General features: G+C 37.6%; 1 protein-coding gene across 6 annotated transcripts in view; it reads left to right on the top strand.

Moving 5' to 3' along the window:
- Positions 1-21,140, top strand: part of RAPGEF6 (Rap guanine nucleotide exchange factor 6) — a 197,864-nt gene that overhangs the window by 162,156 nt on the left and 14,568 nt on the right. For 3 of the 6 annotated variants that reach the window (XM_032476649.1, XM_006184094.3, XM_006184095.3), the window contains 7 exons: positions 1,211-1,431; positions 4,042-4,233; positions 6,674-6,808; positions 11,898-12,126; positions 13,649-14,151; positions 16,286-16,600; positions 17,301-20,755. In XM_032476649.1, coding sequence (XP_032332540.1) covers positions 1,211-1,431; positions 4,042-4,233; positions 6,674-6,808; positions 11,898-12,126; positions 13,649-14,151; positions 16,286-16,600; positions 17,301-17,326 — 1,621 coding nt within the window. In that variant the 3' untranslated portion in view covers positions 17,327-20,755. Of the gene's footprint in view, positions 1-1,210; positions 1,432-4,041; positions 4,234-6,673; positions 6,809-9,260; positions 9,752-11,897; positions 12,127-13,648; positions 14,152-16,285; positions 16,601-17,300; positions 20,756-21,140 lie in introns of those variants that run through there. The other 3 variants (XR_001365932.2, XM_032476650.1, XM_014558701.2) reach the window with 3 other exon arrangements.

The following is a 21,140-nucleotide window of genomic DNA, read 5'->3' as shown; positions in this document are numbered from 1 at the left end:
ACACACTCTTTTTTAAAATTGTGAAAGAAGAAGATTATAATACTTTTTACAGCTTTGTTTCACTTAATTTGTGATGAAAACATTAGGATTTTGGTGTCTGTTTTAAACTGGGTGTGTGATCCCGGAAAAACAAATTGTCTTATGTTTGTGATAGACCATTCAGAATTTAATATTACTATTTAGTATTAGTAATTAGGGTATTTTTAGTATTTATAGTAGTACTTAGAATATCTGTGGGTTAAGTGGGACGCTAAAAAAAACCCATAGGTACATTTATTATTTTGAAATGGCAACTGCCTTTAAAATAAAAAGAATCCAGGACCCTTGTGTTTGCTAGCCTTTTTACAACAGACAGCATTGCATTTCCTATCTTCCGGTGATTCCAGATATATTCTCTGTAGAAGAAGAAGGTTTGCCAAAAAGAGCAGCACTGGGTGTGAAGCTATAGCTTATTTGAATTGTGGTTATTCCTACCCAGTTTGTAGTTCCATCATTTTTAAAGGCATTGCAAAAGGATTCCATATCCCTAGTCCTAGAACACACATATTGCCTAACCATTTCGTATGTGAGTGGAAGCACTGAATAGCTTTTTACTGCATTTCTGATTTCTGACTACATGGAATTGAGTATAAACACTGTTATTTTTCTTGCTGGTTGTTTTCTTTGAATTTTGGCCAAACTCTGGTTACTGGCAAAATTGGTGAGCATGCTCAGAGTGGGCCTGCTGTAGAAGAAATGATGATGATGATGATGATGATGATGATAGCATCTAAAGCAGTGCAGACAAGCAAAGCTGCTCTAGAAACTCCCTTGCTGAAGAACCCTGGTGGACATATCTGGCTGAGGATGGACTTGTCCTGACCCAGGCTCTTGCCATATCTTCAGAGTGATGTCCACAGGGCCAAAGGAATGCTTTTACTTGTCACAATTGTGCCATGGGTTACAAAGGCCCCAAACACAGGTCTGATGGAATTTGTTGCTTTGGGAGGAATAGTTAACTTATTCTTTTGAATTCTGTCCTTTGCTGAATCCTAAAACTCAGAACATTGCCATGTGTGCCATATTACTTTGCATTAATGCTCTTCATCTTTTAACTCATTTGCATCAGCATGCAGTCGCATTAACAGAATAGAATTCTTTTAATCTTCAGTCTGTCATGCTTAATACTCATCTTTACAGCCCCATTATTGTGATCTCCGTCTTCTTACAGGTCACTGAGTCAAGGCAGCACAAATTCCAATATGTTGGATGTTCAGGGAACTGGTCACAAAAAAAGGGCACGACGTAGCTCTCTGCTTAATGCCAAGAAGCTATATGAGGATGCCCAAATGGCAAGGAAAGTGAAGCAGTATCTTTCCAGTCTAGCTGTAGAGACGGATGAGGAAAAGTTCCAGAAGATGTCGTTGCAGTGGGAGCCTGCATATGGTACCTGTAAGTACAAATTTTCACTTACGTGACACTAAATAGCACAACAAAATAGAAATTTATTTCTCTAGGATTATGCTTGAGTCCCAAGAACATTAACTTTGACTCACAAAAGATTACTGACATACCCCGAGCATCATGTGATTCTGTTAATTGGATACTAAATTCTTATCCATTCCCAATGATTACCCTGTGCAAGAAATGGAGGGATAAATATATAGTTCTTTAAAAAGTGTTATAAAGGCTTTATAAAAACTAGAACATTATAGAGGAGTCCTTTTGTTTGAGAACATTCATACCTTCATCCTTAAATGAAGCATAAAAATAAGTGGAATTTTTGCGTTTTTAAAACATTTTACAAAAAATACCATTTACCAACTGACAAATACAGTAAATTTATTAAACACTGTAGATATAGTAGATGTATTAGAGGTATCAGTAAATAAGATAAAACAAGAAGACTCAATCATATTCTGGCACTGTTAATATATAGAAAATATTATAGACAAAATAGAGTCTCTTCTCAATACTGATTTTTTAAATTAAGTACAAACAACAGAATGCATGTATCTTTTGGTCAAGGAGCTCGTGAGTTCTAAAAGCAGAAATCAAAGATGGTAAAATATACACTGTTATAACGACAAAATAAAGACGATTGTGCTTATATTAAATTACAAGTGAATGTTATATATATACATGTATGTATGATTTAATGTTAGGCCAGTAAAAATCCCAATAGGATGCAAAGAACTCAAATGCTGACAGAATAAAGGCGGAGAAGGTTCAAATTTTCTATGTTCCTAATTGATAGGGGAAAATGGTAGTCATGATGGGTTGACTCTGAGATTGGTAGATGGTATAGTATTTGCATAGTAATCGAAAAAGTATGTCAAGAGAGTAGAAGAGAGAAAGTGGAAATACAACCAAATATTGGTTTAAAAATTCAGATACTACAGTGAATTTTAAAACACAGGATAATGAGCCATTTGGTAAATACATTTTTATGAAAGCAGTATCTTAAATAATTCTACCAATAGGAAGAGGAATGGAGTGTGATGGAAAAAGCAACTACTCAGGAGTGCAGACAGAGTTTTAGTCTTACTTATTACCATTTGAACAAGTTTCTCTTCATCCTAAATCTTTTTTGCTTTCCCAAATATAAAGCTCAAGCAATAACTGGTACTCTGTTTTATCTTGGATTCTTCGTACATCAACCTGTTAAATTAGGAGAAAGAAATAAAATGATAAAAGCTAACAATTATTGACTACCTATTAAGCATCAGTTTTCTGTTAGTCACTGGGCACATAGGGGTATAGTAGTGAGCAAGATGTACGGTCCTTACTGCCATGTTAGTTATAGCCTTGTGGGACAAAGAGACATTAATTACACACATAATTGTACTGTTGCAGTTATCAGTGCTGTGAAGGAAAGATGCAGGATGCCTTGAGAACATGAAACAGGATCTGATCTAATGGCTGCAGAGTGTGGGTTCTTAGGGAAGCTAGATTATGCAGGGCCTAATAGGCCTTGTTTTAGGCCTCTTTATCCTGAGAGCAGAGGCAAGTATGTAAAAGTATGTGCAGGGCATTTGGAGAAGGAAAGTGTCATGATCAGATTTTCATGATGGAAGAGAGTCATCGTGCTGTTGGATGGAGAATGGCTTAAAGGCATACTAGAATTGATATAGTGAGGGGAGTGTTTCAGTAATACAGATGAAAGGATGTTAGCTCTTTGGGTCCCAAGCACTTCAGGGCTTTGGTGCAGACACGTCCAAGTTCAAGAATCACACCACAGACCACAGCCACTCTCATACATGGCACAGAAATGGCATCAAGAAACCCTGATCACAAAGAAGTGAATTTCTTAAGGGGGTGGACCCCACGTTACTGAGGACCATTAGCTTTGCGAAAACACACAAGAAGAAGTGCCTGAAGAACACGCAGGCCAACAACACCAAGCCCAATGTGTACACATGCCAAACCTATAGGCTCTTGTAAAGCCCAAGGAGGTCAAGGTCAGATCTCAAAGGGCAGCAGCCACAAACTCAGTCGACTTGGCTATATCGCTTACCCCAGACTCAGGGAAGTGTGCTCATTCCCACATCACCAAGAATCTCAGGCTCTGCTGGCCAAAGGTCAAGGCCAAGGTTCAAATAAATGCCAGGCTGCTGCCCTGCTTCTGTCTCTGGCTCCCAAAGGTGGCCTCAGCCCCCATGGAGTCTCCTTTGGCTGCCAGTGTGAAGATAAAAGGACTGGTGTGACCCCTCGGCTATCTGCATGGATGAGGCTGGTGTCATCCTGGGTTATTTGTACAAATAAACCTGAGATGGGCTCTGTCCCTCCCCCCCAAATGGTATAGATGAGAGGATGTTAATTTGGCCTTCAGGATGATGGTGCAGATGGAGGTAATTAATTTCATTAACTTAATTTATCGAGTAAAATTAATTCTACAAAATTTTAGGGATAACTTTTTATAATACATGAAATTATTGTTAGGAAAGTTAATCTTTTTTGTGTTAGAAATAGGTGGTTTTAATGAACTGTGTATTAGTGTCAATGCCAATAATCTTGCCTTAAAATGTGCAGAATTACCTATTTCTTACTCTGTTCTATTAGTGACCAAGAATTTAAGTGAGAAAAGAACACTCAAATCATCAGAAATGTCTCCAGTACCTATGAGGTCAGCTGGCCAAACAGCAAAAGCCCATTTGCATCAGCCCCACAGAGTAAGCCAGGTGCTTCAGGTGCCAGCTGTTAATTTGCACCCCATCAGGAAGAAGGGACAAACAAAAGACCCTGCCACGTTGAGTGAGTATTCACAATTAATATTGGAATTATTTAATTGAAATTTCCAGGGGAGTTAGAATGAAAAATAATTACAAATGTAAAAGCTTAGGAGATTAGCTGTTGTCATTTGTGTATAATGTAGTAATCACTCATGAATGAAAAAATGTTTTATTTTGCCTATAGATATTTGATGACAGCATACATATTTTAAATGTTGACATTGGAATTTCTATAATCATCAATCAAAAACTTACAGCAACATATTTGGGTACCAGAGGCTTATTGCATTTACTCAGTTATGTAATGCAACCTATGAGAATGAAGTTGCTAATTCTAAAAATGATCATGTGTTGGTTTTTCATTAACTGACCACTTCTGAAAATCTAGTTTGGAAACAAGAAGAATATATAAAGTATTCTTTCCCCTCTGTCAGGCCATGTAAACCTTATGCAAATTGCTTTTATTTGTTGTTTTAAAAGTATCTCTGTTTTAGGAAACTACATTAGATTTGGTTCCTAGCATTATTATGTAGCCTGTGCATTATAGTAGGATATATTCAGTAGAACTTTGTGAATTTAATTTGATTTGATTTTGAGATCCAGAATTGGAAAAGAAATGCGTCTTCCTTTGCCAGATTTTCAGTCTAGTGATATAGACACTCACACAAATAGATAACTTCAGTATATGTGATATGTTTGCCGTCATGCCTGAAGTACATACCGAACATATAAAATAACAAAAGACGGAGAATTTTTTAGGGCAGGCAGAGGTAAGGCAGTGCTTCAGTGGAGGCTTTTTGGAGAAAACAGCTAAACAGAGTCTTTAAAATCGATTAGGAAGGAGGTAATTAGGCAAAAATTCCAGAAATGTTGCTTCAGGCAGAGGAAAAGTTTGATATCTGCAAGGAGCTGCAGGTAGCTTGCTACCTCTAAGTACAAGGCTGCAGGAAGATGTTGAGAGACAGTAATAATGAAAGCTAGCACTTACAGAGCACTTACTGAATGTCAGACACAGTGCTTTACTAACTTTATATATTCTGTTCGTGTAATCTTCATAATCTGTAGGCTAGGTAATACTGTCATTCTATAGAGCAAGCAGAGAGTCTAAGTACTTACACACCGTCAGTAAGAGATGGGGAGTTGAGCCCAAGTTAACTGGCTCAAAGTCCGTGCTTTTAACACTGTACTAAACAGCCTCTCAAGATGAAGAGAAGTGAAGTCATAGACATGCTAAGATTATAACATGACATGCTAAAGGAAACTAGTCCGTGGTTAGCTCTCAAAGCAGTTTGAGCAAGGGAAGGGTATGGTCCCTAAGTTTATGTTGAAGGAGATCTGTCGTGGGAAGAGCTTTGAGGCTGGAGATGGGGAGTCTGAGTGGAAAGCTGATGTAACAAAAGGAAGTTGCCCAGAGCCTGATCTAGTTTTGTGGCTGTGGAAATGAAGAGAGAATTGGATGCAAAATCAGTGAAGTTGATTGGTGTGAGATTTGGGATAAGTCTAGCTCTCGTTTCTTTCTTGGTTGTCGTCACTCGGGAGACAGTATTATTTGTACCAGGTAGCCCTCTTCCTTCTTGTTGTAATATGGCTGTTATTTATATGATAAATATATTTATATGGAAATGTCGCTTAAATACGAGTAGTGTGAGTGTATTGTGATTTACATTTTTTTGGTGTCAAGGGCTTCTTGTCATTGTGCTGAATACTCATCAGAGCTGGGCTTACCTTGCTAGTTAAGAGCAGTACCTCTTTGACATTTCTTAGAGAATATGTGTGTGAATACCAGTGTGTTTGAAGCCATTGTGACGTTTGACCTATGCTGAAAAGGACCAGCTGTTGGACAAGAGTAGTGATAGAACTTTGCAGCAATGTTTCCACTGGGCTCCATACTATTTTCCTATAAATTCATGATTTTTTTCTGTTGTCTACTTCTATCCTGTAGTGTGAATTTAGTGCTCTTGAAAAGGGCTGGACTGGCAGCCCTGCAGCCTCTTCTGTGCACCCACAGCACAGATGCAGCACAGGTAGTGACAGTGCCAACATCCCCACACTGCCCTTACCACATGCCTCGCCCTGACTTGGAGAGGCCACCTCTAGTGGGGAGAGAAGAGTTTGAATCCTTACCTTGTCTCTTAAGACTTCCAACAAGTGTGTCAGTCGTGGGAGGTGGGACACTATACTCAGCCTGTTAAATCAGTATCCCTTGTGCCACAAAACAAACAAACAGACAAAAAAGAACTGTTATAATCTGGTCTGCGCTAACTGGCTGAATTTGAACAACTAACCTAGAGGTGAGAATCTCTGTATGCCATTACCCATTTAGTCCCCGTTTGTCATTCACGTGTTTGAGTTGACTACACTGGCCATTGTGCGTCATGGCTTTAGTTATGTAGTAATTTAGGCACTGCAGACATTTTAATTGTGAAGTGATACTTAACTTGTTTCTTTGATTTTACTTTTAGGTACAGGTTTACCTCAGAAACTTCCAGGAGCAACCGAAGAATTAAGTGGTAAGAAACATACAGAAGACACTATTTCTGTGGCATCATCCTTACATTCTAGCCCTCCTGCGTCTCCCCAGGGTTCCCCTCGCAAAGGTAAGATTAAACAGTTCAAGCTAGTTCTTGTTACCAGACAGTAGTTTGTGGCACATATTTTGTTTTCCATCTATAGTAATAATAGAAAGTGAAGAAAAGTGTAACTCCTAATTCTTTTTAAATTTTCCTATTTTGGGCTGAGTTATTCAGATGCTTTCCAGGTATCATGCATCCTGTAGCTAGGACTCCTGCAGTATATGGTTCTTGAGTGATAGAGGACAGATGTAGATAAGAATGAAGACAGAAGTCACAGTTGTTTTTGTTCTGTGCAGATTGTTGGTGGTGTTACTCAAATTACCAATTAATTAAAACATTTCTGTGGAGCATTTAAGAATAAGAATTTCTTCAAGAAATTGTTTTTAACCAACTACAGGATTTGGGAAATGAAGCAAATATTGAAGATGATACATTCCTTTCTTTTTATTAGTATTTAAAATAAGCTGTATCCTTGTGGATTTTTACATTTATAGTTATGTAGAACTCTTGAGTTAAAAAAATCTGAAATTGCTTATTTATTTATATTTCAAGCTGAAGTTCCTCTTTTTTTGACTAGCCTACCCTGGCTAGTGTGCATAGAGATGCCATTTCATGTCAGCTGCACATGTAGCATTCTAAATGTGTGTATTCCTTACATTGGCACCTTCACATTCTCTGTGTATCCTGGCGAAAAAGGCTCCTGGGTCCTGGTATTACCTTCACAAATGTAAACGAATTACATTTTTGAATAATCACAGTACAGAATGGTACGTGGTCAGAGAAAAGACAAGCTTATGGATTCTAGTAGGAAGTAGGAGCTTCCAGAGCCCTCAATTCCTGTGTTCTAAGTTTCACCTCAGTTTTGAGGGCTCTTTTATTTTTGCCACCTACATGGTGGCAATGTGGTACAGTGATATCAACATCACTGAGTTTGAATCCTGACTGTCCTCCACAATAGGAAGTAACTGATTTGTAAGGTTAGGTTTCCTGTCTACAAGATGGGAAAGAGACCACATATTGGGGGGGCCTTATTTAAGGATTAAATGAAGTGTATAAATTCCTGATACATGGTAAGTGTTTAGTAAACTGAAGTTTCTCTTCTCTTTCCTTACTTCCACCCCAGGGCAACATAGCTCCGTTACTAACCTTTACATAGCTGAGACTGGCTAGAATTTTCATTCAGATTTTACTAAGAAAAGATGAGTAAAAGTCAAATGGGAAATAAACATAATAGGTGTGTTTATAAAACACAGGTTTCTGGTCCTTTTGTAGGTAGCTCATATATGAATTGGGAAGGCACATGGGTCTCTTTCCTTTCTTTACTGTGTGATCCTGTCCAAAGTACCCCTTAACAGATTCCAAGGAGTGGGGCTGGGAACGGTGCCTGCTCACACAGGTGGTCCAGGTGAACAATACCTGTGTGATCTTAATGCTCTTTCAGGGACACCCTTACACCCTCTAACCCTTTTGGAGGCTGTTCAGAAGTCCCACATAGATAGTTCTCTAACCAGGAAACTAGTTGAATTGGATTTGGTGTTTAATGCCTGAATGTAACTTGTGGGAAGAGGTGTTAGGAACAGGAATTTCCCCCTTGCTCTTATTCCCAACAGAAATCTATTTTAACCAGTGGAATAGAAAAGTCCTCTCTATGGTATGTCTTTCAGTGTGTGGCCAGCAATTGACCATGATGTTTATGGATTTGTGAACCTGTCATAGTTGTTTTTAGAATCCTTAGAAATATGAAGAAATTATTTTCTTCAAAACTGCTTCCAGTTATGTATTTCCATAGATAGGTTTTTTCCAGTGGTCTGAACAAAAATGTCATTAAACTAAAAGTATGTTATTAGAATCTGCACCTAGTTCTCACTATACTTGAAATAGTTCTTTGTTTTCTAACAATGAACAAAATAAGCCTGTGTTGATGATTTTTTGAAGAACTTAGACAAGAAAGAACTTTAAAAAACGAGACGTCAAGAGGCCTTAACCCTTTATCTTCCCCAGTGCTTAAGGAAGGCAATCTGTCCACCTTGGAGATAAAACAGGACCAGAAATTGTGCTTTATAAATATGTCTATTGTATATTCTATTTATATGTCCCATCTGATTTTTGTTAAACTTTTTCTTAGTAGACCCTGCCTGAAAATTCTAGACGTAGTTACTTTTAGAAATAATTCTGGTTATCTGATACTCTTGTCTATTTTGGCTTATGATTTTACCAGCTTGGCCAACTTTAGACAATTTTTATTACCAGCGTATTCTAATCAAGGTAACCTTTCTCCTGTGATCTGTCTTATTTATGCTGTGTTTATGCTATAGAGTCTCTATGCATTAAAAACTGCTGCTTAGATTTCAGTTATTTAGATATTGTCAAGATGTTAGAATTTTTTAATAGTAAAATGTTATATAAGCCAGGCTAATTATGACTAATCGGAAAGAATTAATTGACCATGACAGGGTTTTTGCATCTCTCCCTCCAGTTGGCAGTGTCATATCTGATCACAGCATCCTGCTCCGCCACTCAGGGTCTTCCTCATCCCCTCCCTGTGAGTCCAGCACCAAGATCAGTGGCCAGAGCTGCCCCGGAATAGGTGGGGTTTACTTGCAAAAGAAAATCCTTCAGATTACCAGGAGCACAGCCAAAAGAACAGACAGGACCGAGAAGGCCACTGAGGAGAATAGAGACAGGACAAGTTGTGAGAACACAGCCAGAGAAAGAATGACATCCCCGTTTAGAAGATTTAGAAGATTTAGGGAAAGAACTCTTTCAAGGGAGAGACTAGCCAACAGCAAAAAAGAGGACGCAGATCACAATCAAGCTACAGAAAGCTGTGAGAAAGTGAAGGATGTTGGAAGCAACATCAAAGATGAGAGAGGGAGTGACATCTTCAATTCAAATAGCCGAGGCAACAGTAACGCTTTAAACTGCTTCTATACGCGATTCAAGTCTAAAAGGAGAAAGACACTCTGAAGTTCCTTACTTAATTTTAGTGTTAAATTTGTTTTCATTTATTAATGTAAATGTAGCCTAAATTAAGTCATTTGTCAAACAAGGTTTAGGCAGGCAACTTACTTAAAATACTGTTTATGACCTGATGATTAGTGTTGCAGGTCCTTCAGCAACAAAGTCCTACTCATTTCAAGTGCCTTATTTGTACATATGTTATTATACTAATGTTAGTAAATTTTATACACTTGTTTTCTGTAGTTGGCTTTATTTCCTACTGATATAGTTGAGTCTGTGAGTGAAATAAGTAGAAGAGGCTCTTTGGAAACTCGTATTTACTTTTATGTTAAAACCTCCAGTAATGATCTGATCAGAACCTTTGCCTTAAATAATTGTAGTGCTATCTTATTACTGCAGCTACTTTACAAACTAAAGGAAAAGGAAGTGTTTGGAAGGCAAGAAACATACACCTTTTTTAATCATTCATTTTTTTTAATGCACACAGATCAGAGGAGGAGTTAGTCTAACATAGTAGGTTCAAAAATACCAGGGAAACTTGTTAAAAAAAAACCAAAAAACAGTTACTGTGCCCCACTGCGACCTCCTAAATTTGAATTGCTAGAAATGGGCCCAAGAATATGTATTTTAATAAGCTTTCCAAGTGATTCTTAGAACTAATTATATTTGAGAAATACTAACCTAACAGACACAAGGGTGAAATTGGTTTTAAAGCAGTAAAGCAAGCCTACCCCCTAGAATAATAGAACAGTGACTTACTCTTTTGAGGAAGAATTTTTTTAATTTTTAAAAATTTATTCACAACACCTATTTTCTTGGTCTTCTTGAAAACTGACCGATCAGTTCATAAAGGGCACTGAGAAATAGCAATTATCCCAAGATTTGAGAACTGTGGTGGGAGTCAGGAGACTGACTTGTCTTGGCATGTCCTGTGCCTGGCACAAAAGCCAAACATACATCACACATTTTCTGGGTCTTAATTTTTCTTTTTGAAACAGTTGATAAAAGTGCTTAATAAGGTTATTGTGCAGCGAGTTTTCCCTTAATGATTTGGGTTATGTGTGACTATAGAGCCTGTCAGTCTTCTTTAGATTTCTAGGGGTGGGCCCAAGGGTCTTGTATGTAATAGAACCCTATTCTCTCAGTGATCAAGAAGGTAATCGTTTGTGTCTTTGAGACCTACTCCTTGCTGGGATTACTACAGCTTTTTCTTTTATTTTTAAACAAAGAAGTGTGGTTAGTTTTCTAACAACTACCAAGACAGACTGTTGTGTACATTTAACTGTCATGCTGCAGATTGGTTTTTAGAGCCTTTCACCTTACTGCATCTTCACCCTTTCATTCCAGAGAATGCAAAAGAAAATCTCTCTAGCTATATCTGCTGTGCAGTAAGTCATAGAGCAATTTAAAACAGGTAGATAACTGTTGTTGTTGTTGGTTTTTTCTCATGACACATTCTTGTAAATCTGTCAGTTCATCTGTTTAATGTAATAATGTGCTATTTTGGTCAAGAAAAAGGAAACTAGGTATAAGATTAAATCCAAATCTGAAACTATTTAAAAATACTAAAACAGTGGCTTTCAACTTGGGCCAAGACTTCTTAGGTGACATAAGCTGAATATCTGGGGTAAGTATATGTAGTTTGAAACAACAAAAATATAATTCTTTCCCTTGGGTCCTGACTCCCCTCTCCTACCCCTCTCTCACAGCAGTGTTTTGGACACTCAGGTCAGGCCATTAAGTATTTATGTTAATCCAAAGGGAGGGGACATACAGTTAAAAAGAAATTGAGAAGCTCAAGAGGTCTACTTTTTATGTTTTGTAATATACTTAATACCTTCTTGGTTTTTAAATGCTTGTAGCTTTGTGAGAGCCCTGGGGAAGATTTACCATTGGACTAGTTTTCTCATTAATACTGGGTTTTGACTTTCTACTTCTTGAATTTGGGGTATGGGTAGGTAAGTGAATGGATATGTAAGGGAAAGTGTATAGAATATTGGCATCATTACATCAGCATAGATGGAAGCTGACATTGCTACTTAGTTTGTTTTATTCTTCTTACATTTTTCTTTGTCCTCTCCCTGATCACATACCCCCTCCCCACTTCTCTTCCCTTGTTTTGTAGTTTAACCACCTGTGTTCTCTCATTCAGGTTATACACTTATACCATCAGCTAAGTCTGACAACTTGTCTGACTCCAGCCATAGTGAGATTTCTTCACGGTCCAGTATTGTGAGCAATTGTTCTGTCGACTCCATGTCTGCAGCTCTACAGGATGAACGGTGTTCCTCTCAGTCTGTGGCAGTCCCTGAAACCACGGGGGCATTGGAAAAGACAGAGCACTCTTCAGGAATAGGAGACCATAGTCAGCTTGTTCCTGGGTAAACATCCTTGCCTCTGTTCACATCACAAAACCCAAGCCAAGTGGCTACTGCAAGCAATACTCCCTAATTTGACCTTAGACGCCCCCACCTCCCTTAGAGTCGTTGAAATGTGAGGACCAACCATGTATTCTCTATACTGAATATGCAAATAAGTACTATTTTGAAAAATGTATGGGTGCTCATTTTTTAGATGTTACTGAATTCAAGTAACATATCGTGTATCTTTACAGTCAGAAAGAACTCGAAGTGAAGCTGCTGTTGATACATGGAAGGTGGCTCTTGCCTTCTGTTTGCTCAAAGAGTGTCCAGTGTGGAATACCCTCAGTGCTGTACACGGAAGACAGGCTGAAAGAGTAGGACTAGCCCTCGATTCTTATTCTCTGAAAGTATGATTTGGGGAGTAAGAATTATCAACCAGCAAAAGTTAATTTTTTAAACAATGTTAACTCTAAATATTTAGAATCAAGCAAAATGGAAATCTTCAGAAAGCACTGAGAAAGTTGAACTGATATTGTTAAATCTGGTATACTTTTATATGAAAAATTTAAGATAGAGTAAAATATTACTAAATTTGTAAAGTTTCCTAAACTATGGTTCTTTAGAGCAGGAATCAGCACGCTTTTTCTGTAAAAGTTACATAGTAAATATTTTAGACTTTGCAGACTTTAAGGTCTCTGTTGTAACTGCTCAACCCTGCTAATGCACCAAAGCAGCCTTAGATGATTAGTAAACAAATGGACCTGCTGTGTCCCAATAAAACTCTATAGAAACAGACAGCAGGTCGGAATTGCCCTTCGGCTCTAGTTTGCTGATCCCTGCTCTGTCCTCTATACTGTAAATTATAAAAATTTTCATAAAAATTTTTTTTCAAGGGATGGGAGAAGTGGGGTACAGGCCCAGGTAGTAAATATTTTAGGCTTTGTGGTGTGCATATGGTTTCTGTTGCAAAATCTTATGGAGTGTTTTGTTTAAGGCCTTTAAAGTGTAAAAACCATGCTTTGGTTGAGACTATTCAAAAATAGGCTGTGCTATAAATGATAGAATTCACTTAGTGGTAGGTAATTCGGGAAGTTGATATTTACTTAGTACCATACTAGGCTAGCCTCAGAGACACACTGAAAAATAAAACATGTTTCCTGTAATTGAGAATTCTTAGTTCTGTATGCATGAAGAAGATAGTTCTGTATGCATGAAGAGGATTTAGCATTATGTTGACCAAGAATGAAAATGTATTCAAACCTCATCTTTCAGAACAATTCAAGAAAAATTCCAACAAAACCTTGCTAAGTATTGGAGTTTCTTCAGCATATGTTTCTAGCTAAGTGTTAACATTAATGACAATATAAATTTGGCGATGATTGATCACAGTGTCATTTTTTTCACATGGGTACTTCAGCATGAACACTTTCTGTAAGGCATGTTCTGTAGTCTTGTAGGCATTACAAGACTTTCAGTGGACAGAAGAAAAGTTTTCCATTAAGCCAGTAAATTATTTTCAATTGTGTATCTCCAATTTTAGGTGGACATTCTCAAAGCCACCGCTAATCAAGAGTTTAGCCGTCTCATCTTCTATGAGCAATGAAGAGATTTCTCATGAGCATATCATTATAGAAGCAGCCGATAGTGGTCGTGGAAGTTGGACTTCCTGTTCAAGCAGCTCCCATGACAACTTCCAGAGCCTTCCAAACCCAAAAGGCTGGGATTTTTTGAACTCTTACCGACATACCCATTTGGATGGTCCCATAGCTGAAGTTGAACCCACCGACTGTGAGCCGTATTCCTGCCCTAGAGGCTGCTCTCGGACTTCTGGCCAGTGTAAAGGAAGCCTAGAGACTACTCACATGAGACAGAGTTGGGCTTCCTCCAGTTGTCTGTCTGACACGTATGAACCAAACTATGGGACAGTTAAACGGAAAGTGTTGGAGAGCTCCCCAGCTGAGTCATCTGAAGCCTTGGACCCCAAGGATGGCACTGACCCAGTTTATAAAACTGTTACTTCAAGTACAGAAAAGGGCTTGATTGGTAAGTTGTGTATTCTCTGTCATATCTGTGGCATTTAGAAATTAAGTGGTGAACAAAGGCATTGGGATGGCCTAGAATTTTATTCTTGCAGGAATTCCTTCTCTTACTCCAATCTCTCTTTCCTCCTGCCACAAAAAATTATTTCAAAAAGTTAATGATTTCTCAGGGGCTTTGGAGCAGATATTCAAGCTTGTTAAAATGAAAAGGCTATCATGAAGGTATTTAGGGGGTGGGATTATATGTCTTACTTTGTTTTTGAGATCTTTTTGGTTTCATTGAGGAAATACTGTATTACTATTCAGTAGTAAAAAAAAAAAAGGGGGGGGGATTTGCCATCTCATAAATTGTTTGGACCCCAGTTGCTGTGCATACGTGGTAGAAACTGAATCTGATACTACTTCTAGGTAGTACAAGTGAGAAAAAAAATGTGGTAAAGAAGTCCAAAACATTTTTCAGTATACCCTCTAGGTGCGTATCACGGGTGTGCCAACATCTCTTTGTGGATTCTGTTCTAACCATGCACAACTTTCTCAGTGTTTTCTTTTTGTATTTGGTCATAGAATACATTTTTTCCTGTCTTTCTTGAGTTATTTAAACCATTGGCTATAATAGCACCTGATTTTCTATTTACGTGACATGACTGTACTTTGTAACCAATATTATCAACTCTAGTTCTATACCGTATTTGTGATGTCACATTACTAAAAATATGAAAGATGTGTTGCTTTTTATAGCACATTAATTTTTTACTTTCAAATTTTATTTTATATTGGGTTTTCTAGTTCATTCATTTTTTCTAAAGATTTTTTATTAAAGCTTTTTGGTAATCACTATACAGACATAAAGTGTGTATATGCAAGGGTATAAAATCTTTCTCTTATCCATTTAAGAAAATAGATTAAAAAATTTTTTTTCATTTCTTGATAACTCTGAGCAAGTCACTTATATTCTTCGCTCTTACTTGTGTTGACAACTTCTCCATCCTCTCCCTACTCCATTCCCCTCAGATGGGAATGGAAATCCTTTGTTTTGTTCTGTTGGGGTGGTGAGTAGTTAAGTTTATTTATTTTTAAAAAAGATTTTTAAGTGGAAGTACTGGGGATTGAACCCAGTACCTCATGCGTGCTAAGCACACACTCTTGTCACTGATCTATACCCTCCACCCTCCTCTGAAATCCTTTGTGACCTTAGTACTACGTGCCAGTTTTACTGGTGGAGTTGTAGAAATTTCAGTATGGACAAACTTGATCCTCTTAAGGGAGAATTTAATAGTCCTTTTTAATTTGTTCTATTCTGCTTATATCTGTAGATAGTGTTTCTGTTTTAAAAGTCACATACATGGTCAAAATATTCAGCCATTTGTCCTGTAGGTCCCATGGATTGGTCTTAATTTTAGACCTTTCTTTTTAACCTATTTCTGATGCTTTCTGAAGCTTCGTCTTAGTCCCAGTGTTTACAAACTTAGGGGAAAGGATTTTAAGTCACCATTATTTTTAATGTCCACTGAAAATCAGAGAAACTTAATTTAAGGTGGATTTCCCAAAATTATGTTTTTTCTTTTTCACTTAACTCCAGAGCAGAAGATAGAAATAAGGTCCTTGAAGGAATTTGTTCCTCTGTAGTGTTTTATATGCCAATACTGATAGCCTGTGTCCCCAAGAGTGCCATAAAAACAATGGTTCATATCTCAGAGAGACAGTAAAACAGCCCTTAAGTAGAGGGCCTAAATGTCATTTCTATGACAATCTCCCCATTTAATAGAGGATAGATGTTTAGGGTGAATTCTTAAGTGTTTCTGACTCATTCACCTTCACGGCTGGAACTCCTTGAGAAGTTTGTCATCTACTTCTGTGACGTGAAAGCTGAACTGGACAGGAAGCTTGTCATCAGTGTCAGGTCCTTCAGCTGTCTCATTCTATGTAATGTTCATAAAGCTTAATGTAATTTGTGCATTTTAAAAACGGGTTTATATATTAAGTTTATTAAAACTGTACTGACTTGCTGTCGTTGTATTCAAACATATTCATTTTGTCAGTTTTTAAGTTCTATTTTGTTATTGTGATAAGTTTCAGTGTGTTTGTTTTTATTTCTTGTATTTTTCATTAACATTTCCATTGCTTATTTTTCATGCCAGTGTACTGTGTCACCTCACCCAAGAAGGAGGATAGGTATAGGGAGCCACCTCCCACTCCTCCAGGATACATGGGGATTTCTTTAGCAGACCTAAAGGAAGGACCCCACCTACACCTAAAACCTCCAGATTACAGTGTGGCAGTGCAGAGGTCAAAGATGATGCACGGCAGCCTCTCTAGACTGCCACCAGCTTGTCTCAGTAGCAGCCCTGTGGCCTGTGTTCCATCGAAGACTGTAACTCAGCCTCAGAGGCATGATTTGCAGCCATCCCATCCTAAACTAGCAGACGTGACTGACGCAGATAGCGAAGCAGATGGTATGTTGACAAACTACCTTAATGGCTCTTAAATGAATTGCTGAACCCAGTGAATGATCTTTACTCTGTACTCTAGTTCATGTAATCAGTAATGTTTTCTTTTAATGCTTTGGAAATCTCTGCAAAAAAAAAAAAGTGATTTCTGAATATGATGGTGTGCTTGTTTTAAAAAGTGAGGGGAAAAAAAAAAAAAAGAGTAAACTGCTTGTTTCTGTATGCCCAGTACCCTTCTTCCAGCTCAAATGAAGTATTCTTATATTTGATAGCTAGCAGCTCAGTCTAATAGGATAATTTTGAGAGGAGGCACTTGACATTGGTGGAGTTGTGTTTTACATTAATGCGTGGATACTTGAAAGTCCATGTATCAAAATGCCAAATTATCTGAAATCATGCTGTTTGATAGAGTTCCTCTTATTAGCAAAACTCTTGACTGACTTTGCAGCCATGGCAATAAATGGATTTTATCCTTTTAAACAATCAAGTAATGAAGTGATTAAAAAGCAATTCTGGAATTCCAGAGTCTTGTCAGCCTTCATTGTAGTTGGAACTCAACAATGTCATTACAATAAAATTTGGACCTTGATGGGATATTTGAGATTTCTTTGTTGAAATTGACTACTTTTCAAAACAGAACTGTACTGTTAGTTGATCTATGTTAATATGCTGATCTACCACTTAATTGTGCTTTTATTATTTTCAGAAAATGAACAGGTTTCGGCAGTCTAGCCTTTGAATGATCCATTTGAAGTCTACTGAAAGTCATGGAAGAAGGAGTGGGCAGAACAAGTCATGATTCTACAGGCCATTGCCAACAAAGAGCTCGCTGCTGCTGCTGCTGTTGCTGCTAACCAGAGGTGTCGTTCCCTGTGCTCTGAGCACTGAGATAGCCCTGAATCATGCTTCCTTTCATTTAATTCCTGCAGATACATAGTTCCTCAGCTATGGATGTTGTGCCTGAATACCAGTCTTCACTGCACACCAGACCTGCCTTGGGACCACAGTTACTAGAACAAATTCAGACTCGAATCCTCCCCATGTATGTCACTGTAAATTTTCCTTTAACAAGTTATTTTTAAGGTAGTGTAGTAGTAGATTTCCAAGCCATAGCTTGGATTAACAGACAAATTCAGAATGTCTGCCAATATCAAGGATATTTTTATGTATTTGAAAAAATAATTTATTATTTGAAGTTCTATGGTTTTGTTTGTATTTGGGAGCTCTTGTTAACTGATATTTATGTTTGAGGCCATAAAACTGTCTCTGACCTGACCAAACAGAAGTCATCTTACAGGATGATATGTTTGCTCTGTACAGAGATCTAATCATCTTCATAGCACCAGTGCAGTGAAGGGTCTTAATTTGAGTGGAACAGGAAGCCCTTCCTGTTGAGGTGTTAGGAAGGAAAATACTGCCATCTGCTGGTCAGGATTTGGAAAGCCAAATGAAGCTGCCGCAGGGTTTCTTACCAGTCCTTTGGGAAAAAAAGAGGGTACAGTGGTGTTTGTAGCAACCCTAGTTTCCAAAGAATGAAATTTTTATCTTACATAACATGTGTACTGGTTCTTTCTGAAGTGACAGTCATGCTGTATCTAGCTGTAACTACAAGTATAAATTCAGTAATAGAGAATGGGTTCTAGAGAGCTCTACTCTGTAGAAGCCCGTATCTAAACATTTTCACAACTCAGATATGGAGTTCTTATTTTAAAGGAAATATGGTCATGGGTGGTGTAATCGGAAAGATTAACCTAGCTTTCTGAAGTGTTCTGCAACATCCCCACCTGCCAGTCCCCATCACAGCGCAAGGCTGTGTTCATTCTGGATAAAACCTGCAGTTCCCAGTTGCCTGCAGCAAAGTTCATCAGCCCTCCAAGGTATTTAATTGGTTGGAAATTTTGTGGGGGAAAGAGGAACCAGAATTAGGGAAATGATTATCTCTTTGTTCTCAGTTTAGCCTCTGAGAAGGAGGAGATAGATACTTAACAACCTGTGGGGAATGGCATTCTTAAGTATTTAGGTAAAGTTCAGTGACTGTTCACTGGTTGAGGTAGACTTTCCACATTTTACAAAATTAAGTATAATGTTTTCTCTATCTAAAGCTTAAATTTTTCATTTCATTTTTAGTGTAAAGTCAAGTGAAAATGTAATAAACTTCTGTGACTACCAAAAAAAAAAAAAAAAAAGAAAGCCAAAGCCATTAATGTGCACTACCCAGACCAACTTGGAGCCAAAATGGGTTTACTTCTGAGTGGTTGTCCATATGTGACTTTACAGGATTTAACTGGCTTATGACCTCCTTTAGTTGGATTATGAGTTTGTTCTCATTTTTTCCTGTCTCTTCTTTCAGTCTATCAGCCTTCCTATCCCCTTTGTATTTTAAAATCATAAATTGGTTCCAAGTGGTAAATGGTAGTAGTCCATCTTTTCTATCAAAGTGATTATCTCTTCATTTTAGGAAAAATAGCATGTGTGAAAAATTCCTGTGGGCAAAAAATATAAATCTGAAACTGAAGCCTTAGAAATAAATTAACCCCAGCTATGTTGGAATGAGGCTAGTTGGCTCCGTAGCTTTCTTGGCCCATTGAAATGGAAAGTAGGCTGGGTCAAAAATCCTGGTTTGAAAGTCACACTGTTGTGGTTTGACCTGTAAACAAATGGTCCTTTGATCATAATTTTTTATTTCACTGATTTACACAATATTGTTTTCATGTTCAGAACAAATCAAAGAAAGTGAAAAGTATTTTTGCTATAGCCATCTTTTTATCAAGTGTGGGTATTTATTCTTACCATTTTATATCCATTACCACAGAAAAATGTGCTCTTTGCACAGTATCAGTTTTCTTCAGCAGGTCTTCCGAACCTTCCCTGTCTTTGTCCTCCATGTTGTCAGTGATACCCTGCACAGAGAGTCAGAGGCTGTGGTTTTGGGCTTGCACGTTGTAGCTGCCTTTGTTTCCTCTAGCTTGAACTGTGAGTGTTTGGATAAGCTGATCACATTGATCAGGAACTAAAGCCAAATGCTTTGTAGTTTGATGTGTATGTATCCCTTTAAAAGTCATGGAGTTTTTATTTTTGTATTTTAATTTAGAGTACATTCCTGCCCTCTCTTAGTTGGTGACATGACTAGAGCAAGAGAAGCCTTTTTTCTGTGTTTGCTCCAATTCTGAATCCCCACTTGTTTTTGTTTTATTTTATAAATTTCTAACTATAATGAAGAGACTAGTGCTCTCAGCATGCCACAACTCTGAATCTGCCAGGATGCTGAAGCAGTAAATCCTCACTGCTAACTTTTGCCGAATAATCAGTTTCAACAAAACATTCTCTTAATAATGAAAGATTTAGAGAATTAGTAAATCCAGTATATACTTCCATAAAGGTTTATTGTAATTCATGGATTCTTACTTCCTCCAAATGATTACTTTCAGTGTATTTGGAGAGAAAAAGCCTTAAATAGTTTTTCATGAGGGTGGTAAGTCACATTGTCATCATCTGCATAACCTCCTTGAGACTCTCTCCCCGGCTGGAAATGTGACAGTAATTATGGAGACGTTCAAGAACAAACCTAATTTTTATACAGTGTTCTCTCCCCTTCGGAAAGAAGGGGAAGAGTCTCCTCGTATATTTAAAACAATGATTGTTATTCTGATGTATTTTAAGTCTCTTAAAAATAGTAGATGTATCCCTTTTTAGCATTACCTTAAAGGCTAGAAAAATGGGATAATCTTCAGAATATTGTCACAGTACATTTTCAGATTTAAACTTGAACCCCAGTTCATCTTCAGCTTTTGTTGTGCTTTTTTAAGGCTTCTTTATTTTTGATAAACAGAATGCAATTGTACTTGATCTTTTTAAATTGAAACATGTGAACTTATCAGCAAAAGACAAAAACAAAACTGCACAGTCAACTAATCAAATAGCAAATATCCTGCACAATTCAGTGATTGTAAAGTATCCCGTAACAAGTAATGTTTGTCTCCTATTTTTTGATACCTCTTAAACTTATGTCTTTTAGAAAGACAGTGCCTCTGTATGCTTTTTGTATTTTTACTGAGTGTAAATATTTGTTATATTTTTGGTTAAGAGAATGTAAAAGTACCATTTATTATTATCGTATCTACTAATACATTGTGGAATCAATAAAGAATCTAATTAACCCTCTCTGTACTTTATTGCTAATATATGGGAGCAGATAAAATAATTACACCCAGTCACTACAGAGGGCCAGTCTGGGACAAGCATTGGTGTGAAGGCATTATTTTTTTAAGTCTCCAGAGAAAATGTAATGGTCTAATTATGGTTGACATTATGATATCTGTAAAACACCTAGCCATTGTTCAGTTTTTTACAAGTTTGATAACAAACCAAGTAACAGTGGCTTAAACCCCATTGGAGCTTGGTTGTCTTTTGTAACAGAAAAAAAGTACTGGCAGACTGTCCAGGGCTGGTACAAGGATCCCACAGTGCTGTTGAGGTTTCAGGGATTCTGACAATTACACCTTGGGGTATCACCCCAGTGTTTCAGGAAAGAAAGGTTTGGGCAGAA

This window comes from Camelus ferus, chromosome 3 (genome assembly GCF_009834535.1).
Source record: "Camelus ferus isolate YT-003-E chromosome 3, BCGSAC_Cfer_1.0, whole genome shotgun sequence".
Lineage (NCBI taxonomy): Eukaryota > Metazoa > Chordata > Mammalia > Artiodactyla > Camelidae > Camelus > Camelus ferus.
This window is presented reverse-complemented; position numbering and strand designations above follow the sequence as displayed.